The sequence below is a fragment of the Lissotriton helveticus genome, chromosome 5_1 (genome assembly GCF_964261635.1).
Source record: "Lissotriton helveticus chromosome 5_1, aLisHel1.1, whole genome shotgun sequence".
Taxonomy (NCBI): Eukaryota; Metazoa; Chordata; class Amphibia; order Caudata; family Salamandridae; genus Lissotriton; species Lissotriton helveticus.
Window position 1 is genome coordinate 437,993,899 of NC_136065.1, and position 22,469 is coordinate 438,016,367.

The 22,469-nt window shown below is 44.9% G+C and overlaps 1 protein-coding gene across 2 annotated transcripts in view; it reads right to left on the reverse strand.

The window, feature by feature from the left end:
* Positions 1–22,469, reverse strand: part of TP73 (tumor protein p73) — a 520,666-nt gene that overhangs the window by 302,023 nt on the left and 196,174 nt on the right. For both annotated transcript variants that reach the window (XM_078642641.1, XM_078642642.1), the window contains exons 2-3: positions 10,037–10,132; positions 4,477–4,603 (exon numbers count right to left, since the gene is read on the reverse strand). In XM_078642641.1, coding sequence (XP_078498767.1) covers positions 4,477–4,603; positions 10,037–10,132 — 223 coding nt within the window. The remainder of the gene's footprint in view (positions 1–4,476; positions 4,604–10,036; positions 10,133–22,469) is intronic.

Here is a 22,469-nt window from a genome sequence, read left to right on the forward strand (position 1 = left end):
ATTTGAACATTTTGAGTCTCATTATCAGTATTTTCATCAAAAATACTTTTCTTACTGACACGTTCATTCGTGTTCTGAAGGCTGATGGTTGCTTACGGACAAAGGCTATACATTAAAAGGAATCTGTGCTATGGACAGAACTTACCATTAGCCCTGAGAAGCAAATGAACTTACAAAACACGTGTCGGCATAGACAGTGTTTATCAAGGAAATACTGATAAAAAGGTGAATCAAACTGTTTGAAGAAAGAATGACTGACATATGTTGAATGAATGCTATATAAGAAGCACTGGCCGCCTGATTTTTTTCATCAGACCATGAGACATTCTATTAGAACAGTACTGCTATCTGACTTTCACCTTGTGTACATCTTTATGCACATTGGTTTAAGTTAGTTTGTGATCAAGATGCTTTATAAACCTATGAACATATTATCTAAAGCCTCATCAACACATGGTTTTGGAAACCCAGAACTCACCGTACCCACATCCTCTTATTCTTACCTATCACCTTAGTCGCTGACCAAGTACCAGGGAAGCAACAAAACATATTCACCCAATTTTTAAAAACTGACCCCTTCGCACAACTTCCTGCTTGTTATAATGACAGTGTCCTGTCTTGCCTCCCTCTTAATGTTCTTTGCCCATGACTCCTCATGTCCAGCCCTTCCCTTCTCCCCATTTCTTACCCAAGCTTTTCTCAATGGCCTCGCCACCCTTCTTCTCAATTTCTTGTTTGTTTTTCCTCTCAATTCACTGAGCCATCGTGTTCTTGATGTGATGTTGTGGCTTCCTCTCGGTTTCCCAATCTGACTGTTTACCGTGTTAGCACTGTTCCCATAAATCAAACTAAGGGTATCAACCAACTTAATTTTTAGCCTCCAACTTCAAATTCCTTCACATTTGCAGAAAGTCTTAGACTTTTTATGAACTGCTGGTGCAGATTACTCTACAGCACACCTTGCAGTGGTGATCACTAATCTGGCTGAATATAAAAAGTAACATTATCAAACAGCCAGCACTGACGTAGCCTCCTTGCTTAGAATGCCACAGCATTGCCTGCTTGTATTTCTCTGTCCTGTGTATGTTTGGTCTCGCCTTCAGACATGCCAGAGCAGCAATGAGCGCCCGAGTATAATCCAGATACATTTCTAATTGTGGTGCGAAAGCAATACCTCATCGCAAAGGTATCCGATCAGAACATTGTCTGTGCCACCAAAAAAAAGAAAAAAACTTTTTCCTTCTTTTGGCTCTCTGTGCTCTTCCAGGCCTCATTAAATGATACATGCATATTGCTGTAAAACTGGTGTTGGCGTGTCCCTGCCTGAGCAAATTACAGCATGGCTTACTCTCTGGGAAGAGAGGTGGCGCCCCGCCTTCGGTGTGTGGTATTTTATGGGGGCTGGTGGTTTGCATGTTGGAGCATGGAGACGTGGGATGCATCTGCTCATAACATCTCTGTGTGGTTCGTGCCTTTGCCAAGATTCTGCAAGCTTGAATGGGCATGGTTGCTGACATGTCTCGTCAGTTTTTTGGACGATGCAAATATTTTTGATGGAATCCCGGTTAAACTGATGGTTAGATGCGAGAAAAAAGGGCTCAAAAACTACTTGTTGCTTTTCAAATCTTGTACCATATTAGTTGGTAATCCTGCTGACTGGACAGATAAGATATCAGTGGATGGTTGTGGGATAAAAGTCCTATAATGACCATTAAAAGCTAAGGATTGTAGGTATTAGACCGTTGCATCTGCTAAGAGGTTGAACAGCAGGGGTATCAATATTATCTCTTCCATTATTGGCTCTCTAAATATTGACCAGCACTGAAAGTTGGCATCTGACTGTTAAAGACCACCAGTATATCTGTCACACCTCCCCCACATTTCTCATTTCTTCCATTGTCTACATGTTTTGGCTCTTGGGTCTCGAATTTGAGGCATTTAACAATAGCATGCACCATCCAGGCCTCAGTGTTATCTCCCGTGTATTTCATTCAGCCCTTGATAGTCAGCATTCGACATAAAACTTCAAATGATGCCACCTGGCTTGGACACAATGCTGGAGATGAGCCAAAGTGGGCAAAATGTTCTAGATGAGGCTTTTAGAATTGGGCAAAATGCCATAGACAAGGTTTTTTTTAATTGGGCACCATACTCTACGTGGGGCCTTCAGAAGTCTTTAGAACCAGACATCTTACTTCCGGTGAGATCGCACCAGTAATTTGTGCAGCAGTAACACAGGCCCTCTGTACTGCTGATAATACCTTTCCTTAGACACCTAAACATCCTCCTTTTTCTACCCAAGGTCTTGTCGCTTTGTTTTGCCTCTATAGCTATTCCAGCATCATGAACACCCAATGAGCCCTCCGCAGCTGGACAACTTTTAAGTCTCCCCTTCTAGCCGTCACTACTTTTCATTAATTCTGTGCTTTGAGAACATGGCTTTGCACATGGGCACACAGCACCAGAGTGTTCAGCACTCAGAGATATCTTTTAACTTCACCTAACTGAAGACTAATTTTCATCTATTCCAGTGGTGTATCAATCCCATGCCAGATCTTCATATATCCACCAGATCATCATCAGCGTACTTTCAGAATGCCATCTTTTATGGGTAGCTAGCTGTCGCAATTGCTATCCCTTATTTGCCACTTTTAGTCGTTCTTGATTGCTTTGGAACATCTACAGTCTAACCATACGGGTTACTACTATTGGTTATTGAAATAAGTCTGCCTTTCAGTTTTTCTTAGTCCAGTAACTAGCTGTTTGTTACTGCAACCAGTCACTATTTATTAGAAAGGTGTATTCTCGTGTTTTTATAAATGGTCAAAAGTTGTGTGACGTCAATTCTTGTGATGACACAGGCAAGGGGCCCAAAGGGCATATGATGTCATTTCACTACCCCAATGATTTTGGTGGAATGATTTTGCTAGCAAAGGTGACAAATCATGTATATAGTCTCACTTTGATGAAGCCTTAACATTTGCTACTTGGCCAGCGGTCTGCGTCTCTTTAGATGAAAGTTCATGGTGTGGATGTGGAGACCAACTTAGCTCACTGAAGACCTGTCATTGGCTGCGAACACCAGTTGCACACAAATAGAGCCACCACACATACAGAGTTTCCACACAGACGGGTAGAGTTGCCACAGTTACGATTAGAACCGCCGCATAAATGGCTAAAGGTGTTACATAAAAGGGTAGAGCCACCACACACAAAACCTAAGCTGTCGCATCCACAAGTAGAGCCATCATGTCCATAAATAGTGTTGTTACACACAGGGGTAGAGCCGCCACACATTAGCATGGAGTTAATACATACCACACGTGAACTGCCACATATATGACTAGAGCTGTCACATATATAACTAGAACTGTTACAGACATGGGTAGAACTGCCACATTCACAATAAGAGCCACCACGTACATTACTAGAGTCGTTGTTCATCAGGATAGAGTTGCCACACACTAGCGTAGAGCTTCCACACATGGAAGAAGAGTTGCCACATACATGGGTAGAGCCACCACATAGAACTTCTACACATTATAATAGAGCTGCCACATGCATGAGCAGAGCTTCTTATATATGACTAGAACCAATACACGCAAGGGTAGAGCTGCCAAACTCCAGAGTAGAGCTGACACACACATGAATAGAGCCACCATATTCACGAGTGGAGCAGCCACATACATGACGAGAATCATTACTCACAAGAGAAGAGCTGCCACAGACAGGAGTAGAGCCACAACATACATGACTAAAGCTACGAAGTACATGACTAATACTGGTAGACACGAGTAGAGCTCTCACACACATGAGTATAACCGCCACAGATGCAAGAAGAGCCAATACATATACACGACTAAACAGTAGCGGCACGTGGAGGGAGTGTCGCTGGGCGGTGAGGCATGGAGGGGAGGGGCAGAGTAGGGGGGTAGTAAACTCCGGCTCACGGCCGACTGGAGTAATGTAAACAAATAAATAAACAAAACGAATTTCATTGCACGCGCTGAAACGCCCAATGCGTTTCAGTGCGTGCAATGAAATTCGTTTTATTTATTTACATTACTCTGGTCGGCCGTGAGCCAGAGTTTACTACCCCCAACCCTGACCCTCCCCCGCCCCACTGCCCCACAGCACTCCCTCCACGAGCCGCTACTGCAACTTGAGCCACCACACATGAGTACAGTAGATAAACTGTTATGGGGGTCGCTATCACGCCCTGAAAGTGAACTTCAACCCACCTCCTAAAATACTCTTGCCCACAAAACTGCAAAAAACGGACTCTGGACCCTTAGATGCCAAGCAACTCTAGGTACTTTTCAAAACTACCCTTCCTCTCTGCGCCCACAGAGGAGTACCACTTCAAACTTTTGCTACAAGCCCTTCAACCACTATGAATCTTCAAGTGGGTCTGCAAAAAATCCTGCAGAAAAAGAATTTGATAGTTTGTTGACATGAGATGATGTCGACACTCACCATCATCGATTCACTCATGCTCCTCATCTGGAAGACGTCCATGTTCACCTCGCCCCGGCGGTTGCTCACCTCATTGCTACTGGAGTGATTGGGTTGAGGAAGATCGAAATATGTGCTGTCGGGTTCCCTGAGGGGAAAAGAAAGGCAAGGACAACTCTGTCAGGCCATACAATGCTCTGTAGCACCAACTATCCACAGTGTTTGGCTGTTTGGGAACCTGCCTGTGTCACTGCCTTGTTAAGCCCACATGTGACTGTGTGGCAAGGCTGTGTAGGAAGTTTCACTCATAGCAGCTTTAGTTGGTGTGCAGTGATCTGCAAATACCAAGATGGTTGTGTGCAGGGTTCGAGTCGAGGGTAGATGCCGTCTACCCACTATTTTCAGAGGGTAGATGCCATCTACGCTGCGGAGTGCCACGTTCCTTTCCTACTTTTCCAGATATTCACAGAAATATGCTGCACTCGTCCCGTTGTAACTTTCTGAAACCAGGACACTTTCAGGGGTGCTTGCACATTGTCTGCTTTTGTTCCAAGCAGCAACGTGCAGATGGGGAAGGGGCTTATCAGGTTCCAACTTGCCCATAACAGAAGCCAAATTAAGGGGCCATTAGACCTCTTTTTGTTGAAATAGCCTGGCTGGAAGCTATCGGGAGCCTAATACCTAGATGCAATGGAGGGGAAACAAATGCTCACATCTAATCACTTCACAGGTACTTAAGAGAGAAATGTGATTGACTTTGTTCAGTCCCTGTATATAAGAGATATGTATAAAACGTAAGAATGTCAGATGGGTTGGTCACTCAGTATTTACACAAATAACAATTTAAATACCACCATTTTGTTTTATCTCTTTTATGGCGCTTTAGCGGTACTCATCCCAATGCAGGGTCTCAGAGCGCTTTACATCACAAGTACAGATTATACATTGACAATAAATCGTATGTGTGTAAATGTGTAGGATGTGTTTCCTAAGACAGTGAGGGTTACAAGGTGTAGGGCAACATGTTGTTCATACCTCCCTGTGCTATATTAGAAGGATTACAAATGATGAACTACAAGTAACAAAAGGATCTCTGTTTTAAAAGCAGTAACCCACTTATCTATTTACATAAGATAAAAATCTGTCATCTGCATGTTACATAATGTGCTTTGTAGGAGATATATAACCCTCTATGCTACTTTGATTCATAACTAGGACTAGGAAAAACACAAATCTCTCCAGCAAATACGCTATCCTCCAGAGCTATTGTTCCATTATTATTATTATTCTTTGTGATTTAACTGGCACACAAAGATCTCTGCAGCAGGTGCCTTAACCTATAAGATATTTTAAAATACAGATATAGCAATCAATTAAGCAGAATTAATTTACCTCCAGGTTTCTCCTTGTTGTCAAATTCTTTGTTGCAGAGTTTAAAAATAAATAATTATAAATTGAGGCTCAGATTTTGCGTCGGGTTGTGTCAATATTTTGGCAGTAAAATCACTTGTGGATCAGGTTACCCACCCGACATCCCATAAGGACCGCAAATCCTTAGTTCTGTGGCAGAAGTTCGACACCATCACCGAAAAGGCTCTCCTTGAAAGAATTCTAGAAACTAAACCCTCTAACCATTCCATTGACCCCATCCCCAGTGACATTGCCATTGACTTTAACACCCACACACTTTCCTACTGGACCAGTCTGGTAAACCTCTTCCTCAACCGTGGTTCCCTTCCTGCTGCCCTTAAAACAGGACAGGTTACTCCACTTCTTAAGAAACCCTCTGCTGATGCGAAAGATCTCAACAACTTCCGCCTTATCACCAACCTCCCTTTTCTTGCTAAAATTACAGAAAGTTGTGTGGCGAAGCAACTTTCCCAACACATCAAGGTCAACTTCCTCCTTGATGAATTCCAATTTGGTTTTACCCAAGGCTGCAGTACCGAAACAGCCCTACTTCAAGTGATCGATGATGCCCTGTGAGTAATTAACTCTGGTGAATCTTGTCTCCTGATCCTTCTGGACCTATCCGCAGCCTTTGACACTGTTAATCACAACACTCTTCTGAACACTTTAACGTTAAGAATGGGTTTTGAAGGCACAGTGCTCAAATGGTTCGAATCATTCCTCTCAGGCAGATCCCAGATTACCAAAATAGCAAACTTTCTCTCCACTTCAATGGCTGTTGGACAAGGCGTCCCTCAAGGCTCGATCCTCGCATCCACACTGTTCAACCTTTACATTGAACCACTGGGTAATCTCCTAAAAAAATCTGGGATCCATTATCACCTATATGCGGATGATACCCAAATCTACCTAAAGGTATCTTCCACTCATGACATTTCAATCCTCAACACCACTCTCAACTCTATCCACCACTGGCTGTCAACTCATCAACTAATTCTGAATCATTCCAAAACAGAGTTTCTTCTCCTCTAGGCCTCACTATCTCCTCCTCCTATCCAATCTTGGATGAACAATCTAAACATTCTCAACAACAAACCTATCATTGTTGACAGTGCCAAATCTCTAGGCGTCATCCTAGACAAAAGGCTCAACTTACAGTACCATATCAATTCCGTCGCCAAGAATACACGCTATCAACTGAGCCTTCTCTGGGGGGTTTGGCGCTTCTTTCCTGAACAAGACATAAAAACCTTGGTCCAATCTTTGGCACTTTCCAGATTGGACTACTGTAACTCTCCCCTTGCTGGCATCCCCAAATCGCACCTTTCCCCTCTAAAATCCGTCCTCCACTCAGCAGCTTGCTTCGTATATGGAGCTAAAACAAACAATCACATCACACCCTTGCTGTTGTCTCTGCCTGTATCACCCACAAAGTCTTGCGCACCTCCAACTCACACTTTCTGGCTAATAAACTCTAAATCTCTCGAGGTTCTAGAACCGTGGTACTCATAGTACGCATAGTACGACCTGCGGGCCGCCGGCGGCCTGCCAAGCCTTCCTTGGCAGCCCAAGGACCTTACAGGTAATTACCCATGCCCCCCACTAAGAGAGAGAGAGAGAGAGAGAGAGTAGCGAGAGAGACTGACTGACAGAATGAGAGACTGACTAACTGAGAGACTGACTGACTAAGAGAGACAGAGAGAGAGACAGAGAGAGAGAGAGTGAGAGAGAGACTGACTGACGGAGAGAGACTGACTGACTGACTGACTGAGAGAGCGAGAGAGAGACTGACTTAGAGAGAGAGAGACTGACTGAGGGAGAGAGAGACTGACTGAGGGAGAGACTGACTGACACAGAGAGAGAGAGAGACTGACAGAGTGAGAGAGAGAGAGAGACTGACTGACCGAGAGAGAGACTGACTGACTGAGAAAGAGAGAGAGAGAGAAACTGACATAGAGAAAGAGACTGAGAGAGACTGAGAGACCGAGAAATAGACTGAGAGAGAGACTGACTGATACAGAGAGAGAGAGACCGCCAGAGAGAGAGAGAGACTGCCTGAGAGACTGACTGAGAGAGACTGACTGAGGGAGACTTACTGAGAGAGACTGACAGAGAGAGACTGACTGAGAGAGAGAGACTGACTAAGAGAGAGACTGACTAAGAGAGACATTGCCTGACTGAGAGAGAGAGACTGACTGAGAGAGAGAGACTGACTGAGAGAGAGAATGACTGATAGAGAGAGACTGACAGAGAGAGACTGACTGACTAGGAGAGAGTCTGACTGACTGAGAGAGAAAGAGAGACTGACTGACTGAGACTGGCAGAGAAAGACTGACTGAGACTAAAGGAGACTGACTGAGAGAGAGAGAGACTGACAGAGAGAGAGAGACTGACTGAGAGAGAAACTGACTTACTAACTGAGAGAGAGATTGCCTGACTGATAGAGAGAGATTGACTGACACCGAGAGAGAGAGAGTGAGAGAGACTGACTGAGACTGGCAGAGAGAGACTGACTGACAGAGAGACTGACTGACTGAGAGACTGACTGGCTGAGAGGGAGAGACTGACTGATAGAGAGACTGACTGACTGATTGAGAGAGAGACTGACTGATAGAGAGACTGATAGAGAGAGAGAGACTGACTGGCTGAGAGATAGAGACTGACTGACAGAGAGAGACTGACTGAGAGAGAGACTGACTGACTGAGAGAGAGAATGACTGAGAAAGACTGACTGAGAGAGACTGACTGAAAGACTGACTAACTGAGAGAGTGACTGAGAGGCTGACTGACTAAGAGAGAGACTAACTGACTAAGATAGAGACTGACTGACAGAGAGAGACTGACTGACAGAGAGTCTGACTGACTGAGAGAGAGACTGACAGAGAGAGAATGACTGCCAGAGAGAGACTGACAGAGCGAGAGACTGACTGACAGAGAGGGACTGACTGACTGGGTGAGAAAGAGAGACTGAATGACTGGGAGAGAAAGAGAGACAGACTGAGACTGGCAAAGAGAGACTGACTGACTGAGACTGGCAGAGAGAGACTGACTGACTGAGAGAGACTGGCTGACTGAGGGAGAGAGACTGACTGACTGAGGCAGAGAAACTGACTGAGAGATAGACTGACTGACTGAGAGAGACTGACTGAGAGACTGACTGACTAAGAGAGAGACTGACAGAGAGACTGACTGACAGAGAGACTGACTGACAGAGAGAGACTGACAGAGAGAGAGACTGACTGACAGAGAGAGACTGACTGACTGACAGAGAGAGACTAGCTGACTAGGAGAGAGACTGACTGACAGAGAGAGAGAGACTGTGATGGAATTTGGGGTCAAAGTGTGTATGAAGCTATGCAATGCCTCTTAAGATTGCTATTGTCTGCTAATAAAAATTTATTATCAAAAGGCGCTCTTTGTAGTTACATCTGCTTTTGAAATACAGCATTGTCGCATTGTCTAATGTTTTGAATTAGATTTTTTTTTTACTGTGGCCCCGCCCCCCCACTGGCCCTGCCCTCCACTTATCCCGCTCCTACCAGAGGACAGAGCCACAAACCACACTGTAATTTTGGCCCCTGACAGAGTTTGTGAGTACCCATGCTCTAGACCTTCACGCAATGTGGAAACCTTGCTGCTCGAACCTCCTACCTTCAAAAGGGAAAGATTTATGGCTCAAACCTCTTTCCCGACCTTCAAAACTGATCTTAAAACTCTCCTCCTCTAAAGGCACTTCCTGGAATAATTCAACCCATTTCTTGACCCTTAAGTTCATCTAGCACTCACATGAGGTCAACTTTGTAAATATGTATTTTACTCCTGCTTTTAACCTAACACAGACGCCTTCTGTTTTTACAATATCAATATGCAAATAGTTAGAGTTGAAACTGCATATATGTAACTTGTTAGCGTGCTCAGTCTTTCTTGTGTACCTTTGTAACTGTATGTATGTAACTTGTTAGCTTGCGTAGTGTATCTTGTGTACCTTATGTAACTGGTTCTTTTGTAAAGCGCTCTGACACCTTTGGGTAAAGTTTGCGCTATATAAAACTGCATTAAATAAAATAAAATAAAATCTCTACTCTTAGCAATGCGACCTGTGTGCCAAGACACCCAGGCCAAACGAGCGCACGTGACGATGAGGAGACAGAAAACGGACAGAGGCACTTACAGGGTGTTCCAGAGGTGCTCAAAGGTCGTCCCTTCGTCGGCGGCGGATGACTGGGACATCTTTACGAGGGGCGAATCCGACAGGGGGTAGATGACTCTGCGAGCAAGGAAGATGAAAGAGTATTAGGATGGCGAGCATAGGTCAATGTAACCAATATCCTATCTATCAACAGTCAGGTGCCTATACATAAGCCAGTTATGCTATATCATGTTACGTTATGTTATTTTAAGATGTTACAGGGTGGCACCCAAATCATCCTCCTGGCAGTTCACTTTATTTTACTCAGACCCCTTAGTGTAAATACCTTTTATCTTGTGCAATATTTTTGTATATGTTTTGTTAAATGTTATTACGATTGTTAGTTTTTGTGTAATATCACATGTGAATCATATGGTATCGAACCGGCCTGGTACATCGGGTCTCACCTTTTTGACACATAACCCGAACTTACTGTTATTTACAGCTCCCATTAGACCACGTCATGCTAACCCATCCCCAGTAAGGGACACAGAAGGGAAGCAATACTCCCGGTGGCTGCCTTGTCAGAGAGGAATGAATGGGTTCGGTGTCTGAACTAACTGCTGACACGTTTGAGCAGCTTTGATGCCCCCTAGTGGGCTGTGGAAAAAGCTCACCCTGCTCTAGAAGAATTCAGCATTCAGCATTCAATGTTTGTCTCAAACCAGCAGCTTCCGGGAATTTCACATTCATACCCTTAAAATTCTCCCAGGTGCACAGAGGAGAGTCACCAAAATGTCACTAGAGTGCGAGCAGTGCAACAACATTGACATTCAAACGGTGCAACGATTGGTATAACTTCCTGCAGAAAGCACAACCTCAAACAAAGGGCAGGGATGGAGTGATTACCTGGTGTTTAGTCAGCACGGCTGATGCCGCACTAGTGGCGTAGTGCCTGGCCTGTTACACTTTCAGAGGAAATCTGACATATAGGCAGGGCCACTGTAATTATGCGAATGTGCAGCTGGGGCACTTTTTTGCATAATTATAGATTTACCTCACTTGCCCCATAAACCCGCCATCTGCCGCATAACCTGTAGTTTAAAAAAATATATAGTTTCTACCTCACAGTGTTAAAAAGTTACGGCACTGTGGAAGGCCCTTTGCAAATGTGGACTGGACTGGTCACCTTTCTGTTGCTCTATTGCTATATTTGGATGTTAAACTGGTACTAATAAGGTGCAACCAATGCCCACAGATTTCAAATGAGGAAATAATGAAGTAATACTATAACAAAATGTGCCGCATTATGCCGCATAATTTACTCAACCCTGTCGCATAATTTGGCCCTCTTCTGCCGCTTAATTCCAGTGGTCCTGCATATAGGGAAACCAGAAAAACGTCCGATAGGCTGATGGTTCTCAGCGACCGGGCAGGCTGGGAAGGAGTCAGCCGTATGCCGGGCAAAGCGTTATGCTACCGACTAGTGCGTCTTTCAGAAGATCCACATTACTCTCTTTTCGCACTACAATATGTGCATACATGCCTAATGGAATATTGGCTAAAGATCAGTAAAGCACTGAAAGCAAAGTGTTCGATTCCTAAAACCATGTGTACGTTTAAGTGCTCCATTTACAAGAGTGAGGTATTCACGAAAAGGGGCCCTGCAACTTTGCATTCATTTTCTGTGGTGCAGTATTATAAGCCACGAAGGAGAATTACAGCTAGAGCTTCCGAGTTTTTTATTTTAGCAGTGAGAACTAAATAGCTGCTAAAAGCATATTTAGTGGCCTCACTAAAAGTGACTTCAATGTAAAACGACGGAAGTGACATCGGTTAAAGGATTAAACAAACCTAAAATGTTAAAAAGGAGAACCCAGACTTTTGCTAAAGTACACTCAATGGTTCAACATTCACTAAATGGATTATATATGCAGATGTTTATATTAAATGAAATGTATTTGCATGAGTTTGTGGGTGCATACAAACCATACTGCAACCCGCTCTCTTACTGGAAATATACCCATTATAAGGGCAAACCATTTTCCAGTCTGGAAGGAGAAGGGAAGGGGGGCACACCCAAAACTGGTGGTAGTTAAGGGAAGAGAGAAATTATTTTCACCACTAAGAAAACATGCCATTTAACATATGTGATGTATTTTCCCATGCAGCTATGTAAAAGTGCACACATGGATGTACCGCCTTATAATCGCAATTGCTAATTTACATTTTCCAGGAGTACACCTGAAATCCTGCAACTGTTGCGGGTTTCCAGTCATACTTCTGGAACAGTTTGTGAATTTCCACAGGTTCTAAATCTGTACTCAGTGAAGCAGGAAGGTGCAGACTTATGACAGGATTCAGTGAACCAGGTTCCAAAATTTCAAGAGGAACACTAAGAACCTCATTTATGGCATTTAGGCGTAAGGCGGCACAGCAAGGCACCTTGCTGCGCTGCCCTATGCCAAAGTAAAAGGGGAGGGTATGTAAGCAATACAGTGCATTCCTGTCCATTGCTTTTCTGTGATATTGCCCTATTCTTCTTTGGTCTATGGCTTGCTCCAGTGGTTACTTCATATATTTTCTTTTGCATTCAGTACTCCATGGAAGTTGATCTGTTTCTTTGCTCTCTCTCCCCCCCCCCTTGTTCCTGTACCCTGCACGATCTCTCTTTTTATTCTCTTCACCCGCTGTTTGATGTTCCTCAACCCACTACCTGTTTCGTTCTCCTTTCTATATTTAAAAATAAAAATGTTTAGGAGGGGCTTGCAGCTGCAAAAAAGTACCAGGACGGGGCTTCCTTTTTTTGCACTGCTACACACTTTATTTTCCACTTTTTTAGCTTTTAATTTACCATTCTAACACTTCTGACTGCATTTTGAATGGTAAATTACGAATGGGCACAGTGTGATACAAAGCAAGTGAGCGCATGACCACGACACAGGCATACATAATAACAACCATCTTGTGATGGTTTTTATGGAAAACACATGGCAAGCTTCCCGGCCATGCATCCACATGAATGTGCCTGGGTCATGATGCATGGATTCACATGCAAATGCCATTGAAAAAAGCATTGTCAAAGCCAACAGTTTAGCCTTTTAGAGTAAAAAAATTGCTAAGGATTTTATATCTATGGATGCGTGTGGTGCGTGTGTGTGTGAGATATTCTATTAATATAAATGTGGACCTACAACAATATTGCAGCTTAGTCAATATAAGAATATATTTGCTACTATCAGCGCTTGATCTACTTGCTGAGATTTACTGTGTGATGTAGTGGCTAGTTCAATTTAATTTAGGCAATATTTTTTATCATGTGCTGTAATACATGCATTATAGTTGGGCTTTATCCTGTGTTGTACCCAGTGGGACTAAAAGAGGGTAGGTGCCCAGTTAACAAGTGGTTCCTGTCATTCCTGAGCCCCATAAGCCAGTCTACTTCTTTAGGCAGCAGCACTTTGCATGCAGTGATTTGTAGACCCACACATATAATCAAGACATCAGAATACCAGTTGCAATTTAGAATTAAAGAAGCACATTTCTATAGTGCATTACCACCATTTGTGTGGTCCTGAAGTGCTTTTATGAACTTGGTGCACTATGGTTCTGTATTTGATTCCAGCAGAGACCAGAGTGTCACCGGTGGGTTGAGGGTTGGTTTCTTGACCCTGTCTCTGATCCTTTGATGCTTGATTTATTGATTATTATTGTCTACTAGGCCTGCCTGTCATTACAGTGCTGCAAAACACACTACACTGTGGTGTCAAATGCTATGTAAAAACAAGCTTTTACTTAAAAAAAGGAGAATCCAAAGACACAATAAGATGGTTGAAAGATTGACCTGAACAATATTAAATACCAATATGTGATTAAGGTAAGTAGTTCTGGTCCTCGGCCCCACCCCCTCTGCCTGGGACGACTCCTGGTAGCCTACCGCATTCGGGACAACACCGACACCCACGGACCACGCACGCAACCTAGGATTCATCCTCGACTCCTCCCTCTCCATGTCGAAGCAGGTCAGTGCCGTCTCCTCATCCTGCTACAACACCCTCCGCTTGCTCCGCAGGTTCTTCAAATGGATCCCGACCGAAACCAGAAGAACGGTGACCCAAGCCCTCGCCAGCAGCATGCTGGACTACGGCAACGCACTCTACGCAGGAATCCCGGCCAAACACCTACGAACGACGACTGCAACGCATCCAAAACGCCTCCGCCCAACTGATCCTCAACATCCCTCGTCGCAGCCACATCACCCCCCACCTGAAAGACCTACACTGGCTCCTCGTCAACAAGAGGATCACCTTCAAGCTCCTCACCCACGCACACAAAGCACTCCACACCACCGGACTAGCCTATCTGAACAGCAGACTCAGCTTTTACACCCCAACCCGCCAGCTCCGCTCCTCCAGCCTCACCCTCGCCGCCATCCCCCGCATCCAAATAACGACATCCGGTCGCGGATCCTTCTCCTTCCTCGCCGCCAAGATCTGGAACTCCCTCCCTACTCACCTGCGGCTGACCCAAGACCTACTCACCTTCAGAAGACTCCTCAAGACCTGGCTGTTCGAGCAGTAGCAGCACCCCCTTCCCTCAGCGCCTTGAGACCCTCATGGGTGAGTAGCGCGCTTTACAAGTGATTGATTGATTGATTGATTGATTGGTTTTAAAAATAGTAAATCAGTTCCTCTTTAACTTGTAGTTATCTTCCCAAGAGAGTGGTAGTCGATAAGAGGGTTCATATTGTTGCAAGTCTACATTTTTTACCTCAATGTTGTGATATACATACAACAAGACTGACTCAAGGAATCAGACATGACATGTGGTATGCTAAAAATGATGACCTGGAAAGGGTGTAAGTCAACCAATTACCTTCAAGAATTAAGCTTTGTTCCTCACAGCTACATGGCTTGCTTCTAATTACAACTAAGACATAGGTTGGCAAAGGGATTCCAAACCAGCCGCACAGTCAAGCAAAACATCAATTGGCAACCAAAACCACTCCAGTATGTAGGCATAAATTTACCACTCCCATCATGACAGCAACATCACATCATGTGTAGGTCTCACCTTAGACAGTGCATGCGCTGTTGCTTGCGGGACATTTTGTTTACTTACAGCGGGCTTAGAGACTGCCCATTGCTTACCATTCATGGGCTTCGTGTAGTCAACGCATGCCGACTTCACTTCCTCTTTGAGTATTTGTCCCTTTTCTGGAACATATTCCAAGTACTGCTTCCTTGCCCTGTGCCCTTCCACTGGTTGTACTTTCAGAGCTATTTTTTTCTTTCTCAGTTGCTGCACGCCATAAGATTGCATGTGTTTGTAGGTCAACTCCCAGTGTCCTATTCCACATATTTGCTTGTCCCCTCCCACATTGCTGTTTGCTTGTCCAGTCCCACCCACCCCATTCTGCATTGAACCTTGCATGTCCCCTTCCTTCCACCACCTTCCCATGTTGTTGCCTGTTTGCACTGTCCCTCCCGCCCATTCCTTCATTGTTGTGTGCTTGCCCTGTCCCTCCCCCTTTATACACTGTTGATTGCTTGCTGGCTCCATCAATCCCACCCCCTCCGACGTTGCTGCTTTCTTGCCAATCCCTGCCACCCTCTCCTATTTTGTTGTTTGCCCGCCCATCTCCTAAATTGTTGCTTGCTTCTCCAGCTCCCTCTTGCAATATTGTTGCATGCCCGGCCCCTTCCATGTTGTTGTTGCTTGCAATGTCCCTCCCGCCCCTCCTGCATTGTTGTTGGATGTGCAATCCCTCCCGCCCCTCATTACTTGCCCTAATTTTTTTATAAATCATTTTGCCATCAGGCTAACCTACACCACCCACCTCTAAATATTTAACAAGCTATGTACCAACCTCACACAACTAAATGCCAGCAAAACAACAAATGCATTTTTTATGCAGAATATTACTCAAGTATAGTGTGTACTATGAACTGCGTCACCTCTAGGTTGCTTGTGAGTTCAGGTTGTGGGTGGGTGTTTATCAGGGGCCACCTTTGAGAGCTCTGGGGTTGAGGCTGATGGCAGTGTGAGTTGAATGGCTGTCAACGAATCATAAAGGTGTTCAGAAAATATGTTTATCCAATCCTTTGCCGGTCTGCAGATCGTACAGAGTAATGATCCTGTGTGTTAATTCCAGTTATGAGCCTCTCCAAAAAGTGTGTAAAGGAGGTACACAGTTGTCAAAGTATTGATAGAATGCAAGTAAAACAAAAAGCGATGCTTTCAGGCGAATGGGTGCGTTATGTGAGATGGGGTGGTAAAGTGAAGGATATTAAGGGAAGTTCATGCAGGAAACTTTGAAAAGAGCACAATGAAGAGGGAAAAGCTGAGGTGTGAGATATGCAGATGGAGGATTTCAGAAATGTGTGGGAAGAAAAAGAGCACAACAGAGAGACTGCAGTGAAGAGTGATGTGTATGGTAAGAACAGGAGGTACTGAGGAACTCTGAAGACTACAGACCTTATAATATTTAACTCAGTCTCATATTTTCAGAATTGAAACATTTTCAAATCGAATCACTCATAAGTAATAATTTGCCTAATACTGCTAACAAACATTTGCATACCAAATATGTTTGCCTAGTTTTAGGTTCATGTCCAGTACTGTGTGAAAGGCCTGATGCAAGAACAGAAAAGCAGCAAATTATGGGACTGGCTGGTTTTATGCTACAGGAAGCGCAGGATTTTAATTTAATGGGCCTCATTTATGAGGCTATGCGTCACTTTTACCCCGCTTGTGCGTTACTTTTTGTGACGCACCAGTGGCGTAAAAAATGCGCCTTATTGCGCCATATTTACAAAGTGACGCATCTAGGTAGATGTGTCACTTTCTAAACCCCTGCGCCACATTATACCTGCCCCAGGTATAATGTATGCAAGGTGGGCGTATTGACGCAAGAACGGGTCGTAGAAGTGACGCAGTGAAATCTATGTGATTTCACTGCACCACTTCTAGGACATAAATGCGTCAATTTCTTACGCCTGCTGACGCAGGCCCTTTCACATGGGGCTTGTCCCATGTGAAAGGATACATTGCTGGAGTTGCGTCACTTTCGTGACACACTCCAGCAATGCGTCACTTTTGTGCCATACAGATACGTCAGAAATACTGACGTCTCTGTAACTCCTTGCGCAATGATGCGTCATACTGTAAATATGACGCATCATTGGTGTTGCAAGGAGGGCGCAGTGAAAAGTGACGCATCGCTGTTTTCACGCAGCGATGCGTCACTTTTCATAAATGAGAACCCATGTGTTTTAAGCCACACTCGTGATTATATAGATCACACCTCTTGCAAAGGATTACTAGTTAAGTTATTAGCTCACACCCCTTTGAGAGACCCCAATACGTTTTTCATCCAACATAAAACCTTGCTGACAGCAACAGCCCCTTCAGTCACACAAGTGAGTGTACGCGGGCTAGTGAAGCGCCTGCTTCCTTTGTATCAAGTCCCTGCAGCATTCATAAGGCGGCACCTGGTGCGGCATCACACACGTGTCTTGGGACATCACACGTGGCTCCTCAGTGATTACTGCAGAGCGCAGAACTCATTACACCCGAATGTTGCCACTTCCTCCCCTTTCATTGTCTCGTGCCTTCCTGTCGGGCCTTGGTGAGGCCTCTATGGTCTCGGCGCGTGAAAGAAAGAATTAGCAGTTACGGTTCTCTGTATAAGGAAGTGCCAAGGTGGGCAAGCCCAGGCCTGTCCGTTGCTGCGGGTCAGGTAGGGGTGCCAACGCCGTGCTCCAGCCAATCCCACACCGGAAGTAGAGCTCCTAGCGGTTTTCTGAACGCCGGATCTCTGACAGGCCTTCTCCTGGAGTGCGGCACGCGTCAGCACGCGCCGCGAGGCTTTATCCACCCCCACGCCCCCCCCCCCTCCCACACACACCCACACACACCCACGCGAGGCCTCCAGGCCAATTCAAATTAACCATCGCAAGAACAGGGATAGCTCTGACCAGATATGCGAGCACAGCAATTGGGATGTCCAGGTTACCTGGCTCAACCACCCCTGAGGGTGGGATGTATGTGATGAGGGCGTAGTTTCTGAAAAACGAACTAAAGATTTCTTGGGTTATGCTAGCACATAAGAAATGCGATCAGAGGAGGCTAGTTCAAACCAAGCTCACTGGAGAATTTAGCGTGTAATGCACATGCATGGACGAATGTGCTACTCTTCTCTCACACTTCCATGTACATACATGCATGTGTAAGCACATTATCAGTGTATATGATTCAGAGAACACCTCAGACCCTTATGCAAGACAAGAACCTCTCCCATCATAGGGCACAATACATGCACACACACACCCACACCCAACCACACCTCCATGCTCTGGCCTGCAACAATAACGAATAATGATGGTGAATGCTAAAAGGCCACACAAGTGGTACATTGTTCCCAACATCATAAACATCTCAGATGATATAATTCCACAAGAACAGACTCAGCCATTCAGGCTTCTTAGGTCGTTAACATGAGTAGCATTTGAGTTGAACAAAGATAACACCTGTTGTGTAAAATCATCAAAAACAAGACTTCTTGTAGCCTCTTGTAGCTTATGGTTGTTTATAAATGCTTATAGCACTTTTGTATGTTTTCGAGACATTGGGTTTTTACTTGGGAGAAAGTTGAAACGACGCTCTGTACTTTTGCTTCTGTGACAAAAATAGAAGATTGAAAAGAAAACGTTTTGGGCAATAGTGTGATAGAGGTCAAAAGTGGGATCCTCGTTGCGCCAGGGTAAGACTTGGATTTTCCCTCGTCTTAATTTTGGCGCTGTCCCATATTTATTCCACCCTTGTAAATATGGGGCAGCATTAAAATCAATGGCTGTTGCGGTGGAACACCCACCACAACACCCATTGCCTGCCCCTTTCGCACTAAGTATTCAGTGAAAGAGTGCCTTATTCACAATCCAGCGTTAAGCCGCGTTAAGTGGCTTAATGCCACCTTGTGAATAAGGTGAAGCCCCTATCCCAACCACAACGTCGAGAAAAGTGACATTGTGGTCACAATAGGGGCTTGTAAATATGGCCCTATGATTCATGGAACTCTCTGTTGCATAGGCCACTCTGTTCTTCCCACTCTGTTCATTCCCGGATTTTCCTACCTCTGTTTATCATTTGACAGAAATTCATGGCCTTCCTTCATCTCATATTTATGATGACAATGTAACGGCAACCCATTTTCTGTGGATCATCGTGGCCCATACCTCAGAAGTTCTTGTCCATGGTTGACACATGACACATTATACTGTCTGTTCCAGCGAATGGGCAGTGGAGTGGCTTCAAGGCCAGCGTCTAAAGTGAGAGGAAAAGAAGCACAGGAACTCACCCAACAGTGGCCAGAGATGGGAGTCTACGGTAAAGAGTCGGAGCTTGATGCTGTGATGTGAGGAGGAAAAGAGTGTCATTTAATTGAATTTTCAGATTTGTCTATGTGCTCTGTTCATTTCTGCTGTTTGCTCATGTGAAGTTGTCTTTTTGAATCTTCAGGTACAGAATGATCAATTTAGCATTATGTTTTACTTTCCCCTTTATCGGCGCAGTCTCCCTTGCATAACAACCTTCCATCTCTCTCTCTCTCTGAATGCCACCCTTCCCCATGCTAAGTTTAACGCAGACATACTTTGTTTTTTATCATTGTATTTTGTTGACTGCAGTCCTGCATTCATGAACGATAAAACTAAATTAGAGGTACTAAAACAACAAGGGAAATTCAATACTGGGTGTAGTCTCAGCTTCCCTTCTCTGTACACGCGTACCAAGACATCTACAGTGCTCCCAACAATACCTATTGCGATCTTTATCGAGTACTGGTACCGAGGTATCCTCAAGAGGTCCCACAACACACCCCGATCCCTGCACACCGTATGTATTTACGAAACAGCTATTCAGATATCTATAGAGCTATCAACCTGCACTGGTTTGCAGGACATCCTGGTATCACAGCCCTGAGACAATGCACAGGCTGCCTCCTTACAGCTGCTCCTGCTATATGTCAGTACCAGGTGAATCTACAGATCTCTCATTAAACACCTCTTCTGTATACAGTATGGGCTTGGAGTCTCAGTTGTGAGGCTCGCACAAAACTCCTACAAATGCCTTTGGCACAGCCCATTCCAATACTGTCTGTAACTTCTATAGATCTCAGGACTTAACTTACCTGCTGAAGAAATCTCATCAACCTGCAGTTTTGAAGACACAGATCTCAAAGGAGCCAACTCAGCTTTTCAATCTACTGAGGTCGATAACTTGTTATCATCGAGTATATAGTACTGCTTTTAACTATGTGAAAATAGTTCATTTTCATTGACTCTTCAAATGATATGTGCATACCCCATAGTTTGTATAACTCTCTGTTTAGAATGTTTTGAATATGGAAAATATGTGCCAAACAAAATGTATCCAAGCATGTGTATCCCTCTGTTTTACAGAGGTGTTTAATTTTAGCTTGTAGGATATCAGTGAATTGAAGACATGTCACTAAAAAACAAGCATTGGCAAACCCCCTAGGTCTCGCCAAATTGAGAGCTATTGGTTTTGTCAATGTATTTTAGCCATATTGTACTGCAGTGCATCTGCTGTGCAGGATGGCTAAAAGTTAGGAAAAAAGGCTTTATGGTGTGGCTAGTGCAGGCTGTTTCATGGCACTTCTTTGTCTGGTGGTAGGCGTGGGGCAAAGGGGAAAGCAATAAGAGGTCGAGGCGGCAGGGGGAGAGGGGGAACAGGTGAAACAACAACACCGGTGGTGATAGGGATAGGGCAAGCAATGATGACAACAGTGGCAATAGTGCAAGGGGGGATGGGATAGGACAGGGAAGCAACGAATCAAAGCTGGACGTGGGAGGAGGGTAGACAGCCTGCAAATACATGCACTCTTAGTGAGTGCTGCAAATAGAAGAAAAAAGTAGTCTGGACAGGAAAGCATGAGCAATAGAAGGACATTCAACAAGCATTGGCATAGCCAATAGGTCTCGCTTGTGGGACCTTATAAGTATTTTGTTTTGCAGCACAATATCCTTGTAACTAAATACTTATAAGGTCCCACAAGCGAGACCTATTGGCTATGCCAATGCTTGTTTTTTATTCTTTTTAATACGAGAAGCACAATCTGACTTGGAAGAACGTCCTCCGTTTTAATTGGCTGTGTGAGGCAGCTGGGCCGTGCGGTATCTCGCATGGGCGGGCTAGACGATAAAAACGTACTGCAAACCAGTTTCCTTCTACCTTGGCGATGTATATTCGAGGCTTGCCGCTGCTTTAATATAGCTAGCCAGCCAGTGAGAACGGGCTGCTGCCTCGCTTCATTAACTAGCAGTGGCGATGGCGCTGTTGGAGCAAGGGCCGGCTCTGGAGCCAGTGGCAATTATACTTTCCTTTGGTCTGGAGTATGGATTTCGTATGAGCAGCCCACCGTCTGCTTCGTGCGTTTGATCAACTATCGTGAACGGCAAAACAACAAGTCCCAGAATACACCAAAAAGACCGTCACTTGCGTCTGCTATGACTGGACATGTTCGTGTAGCCGTCTTGCAGCATGCGTGCGCCCCTGGCGTGCACAGCCAGGCACGCAGCGAAGGAAGAAATGCTGGAGTTGTGCGTCTTTGGCTAGTCTTACAACTCTGGCTTGGACATGGCGCACCAGCGGCGCGCGGCGTGGCTCTGTGGCGTAAGAAGCAAGGGAGTCTGTAATATGGAATATTAGTCGGGCGGTGTCCGACGGCAAATGTGACTAGTTCGTTTCCCTGCTTTCTTGCACTCCGGTACTGTAGTCTTCATTTCGAAAGGCGACGATGTAATGAAAGGTATTGTGACGACCCCCCCAACACACCACCAGTATTCACCAAATTGAGCGTCGGATTTACTATGCTATGTTATTAACCAAACATATTGAAGTTAACACTGGATACGCAAATTAACACTGGATACGCAAAACGAAATCACCAGACGATATAAAAGTGGGAGGGATGATAGGAGGGAGTCGGGGAAGTAAGGCTGAGAGCAAGCAAGCTAGGGAGTACGGATGGATGGGAGAGGACGACGGAAGAAAGAAAAAGACACGCGGGAACCGAGGGAATAATGTTTGGAATAGGAAGGAAGGCAAGAAAGGGGACGGAAGACATTTAAAAACAAGCAAAAACAAATGGAAGCAAATGGTGGGGGCCTGAAGTAGGAGGGGGTGCGAGGGATGAGGGAACACGGCCTGGGGGAAGCTGGCTGGGGAGAGAATGCAGAGCGCACGCTGGGCGAAGCCCTTTGATGTGCTGTGAGCGGCCGGGAATGAATGATTAGGGGAGAAGCGGGAAACTGAAAGTACGGCCGGCCTGCGGCCGGCCATGAATAATTAGGGGAGGAGAAGCCCTGGCCGTGAATGCGCGTGCATGTTGCTCATGTGGTTCACATGAACTGCTTGAAAACGCCATGAAAACGCCAGCAAAAAGCTGGTGGTT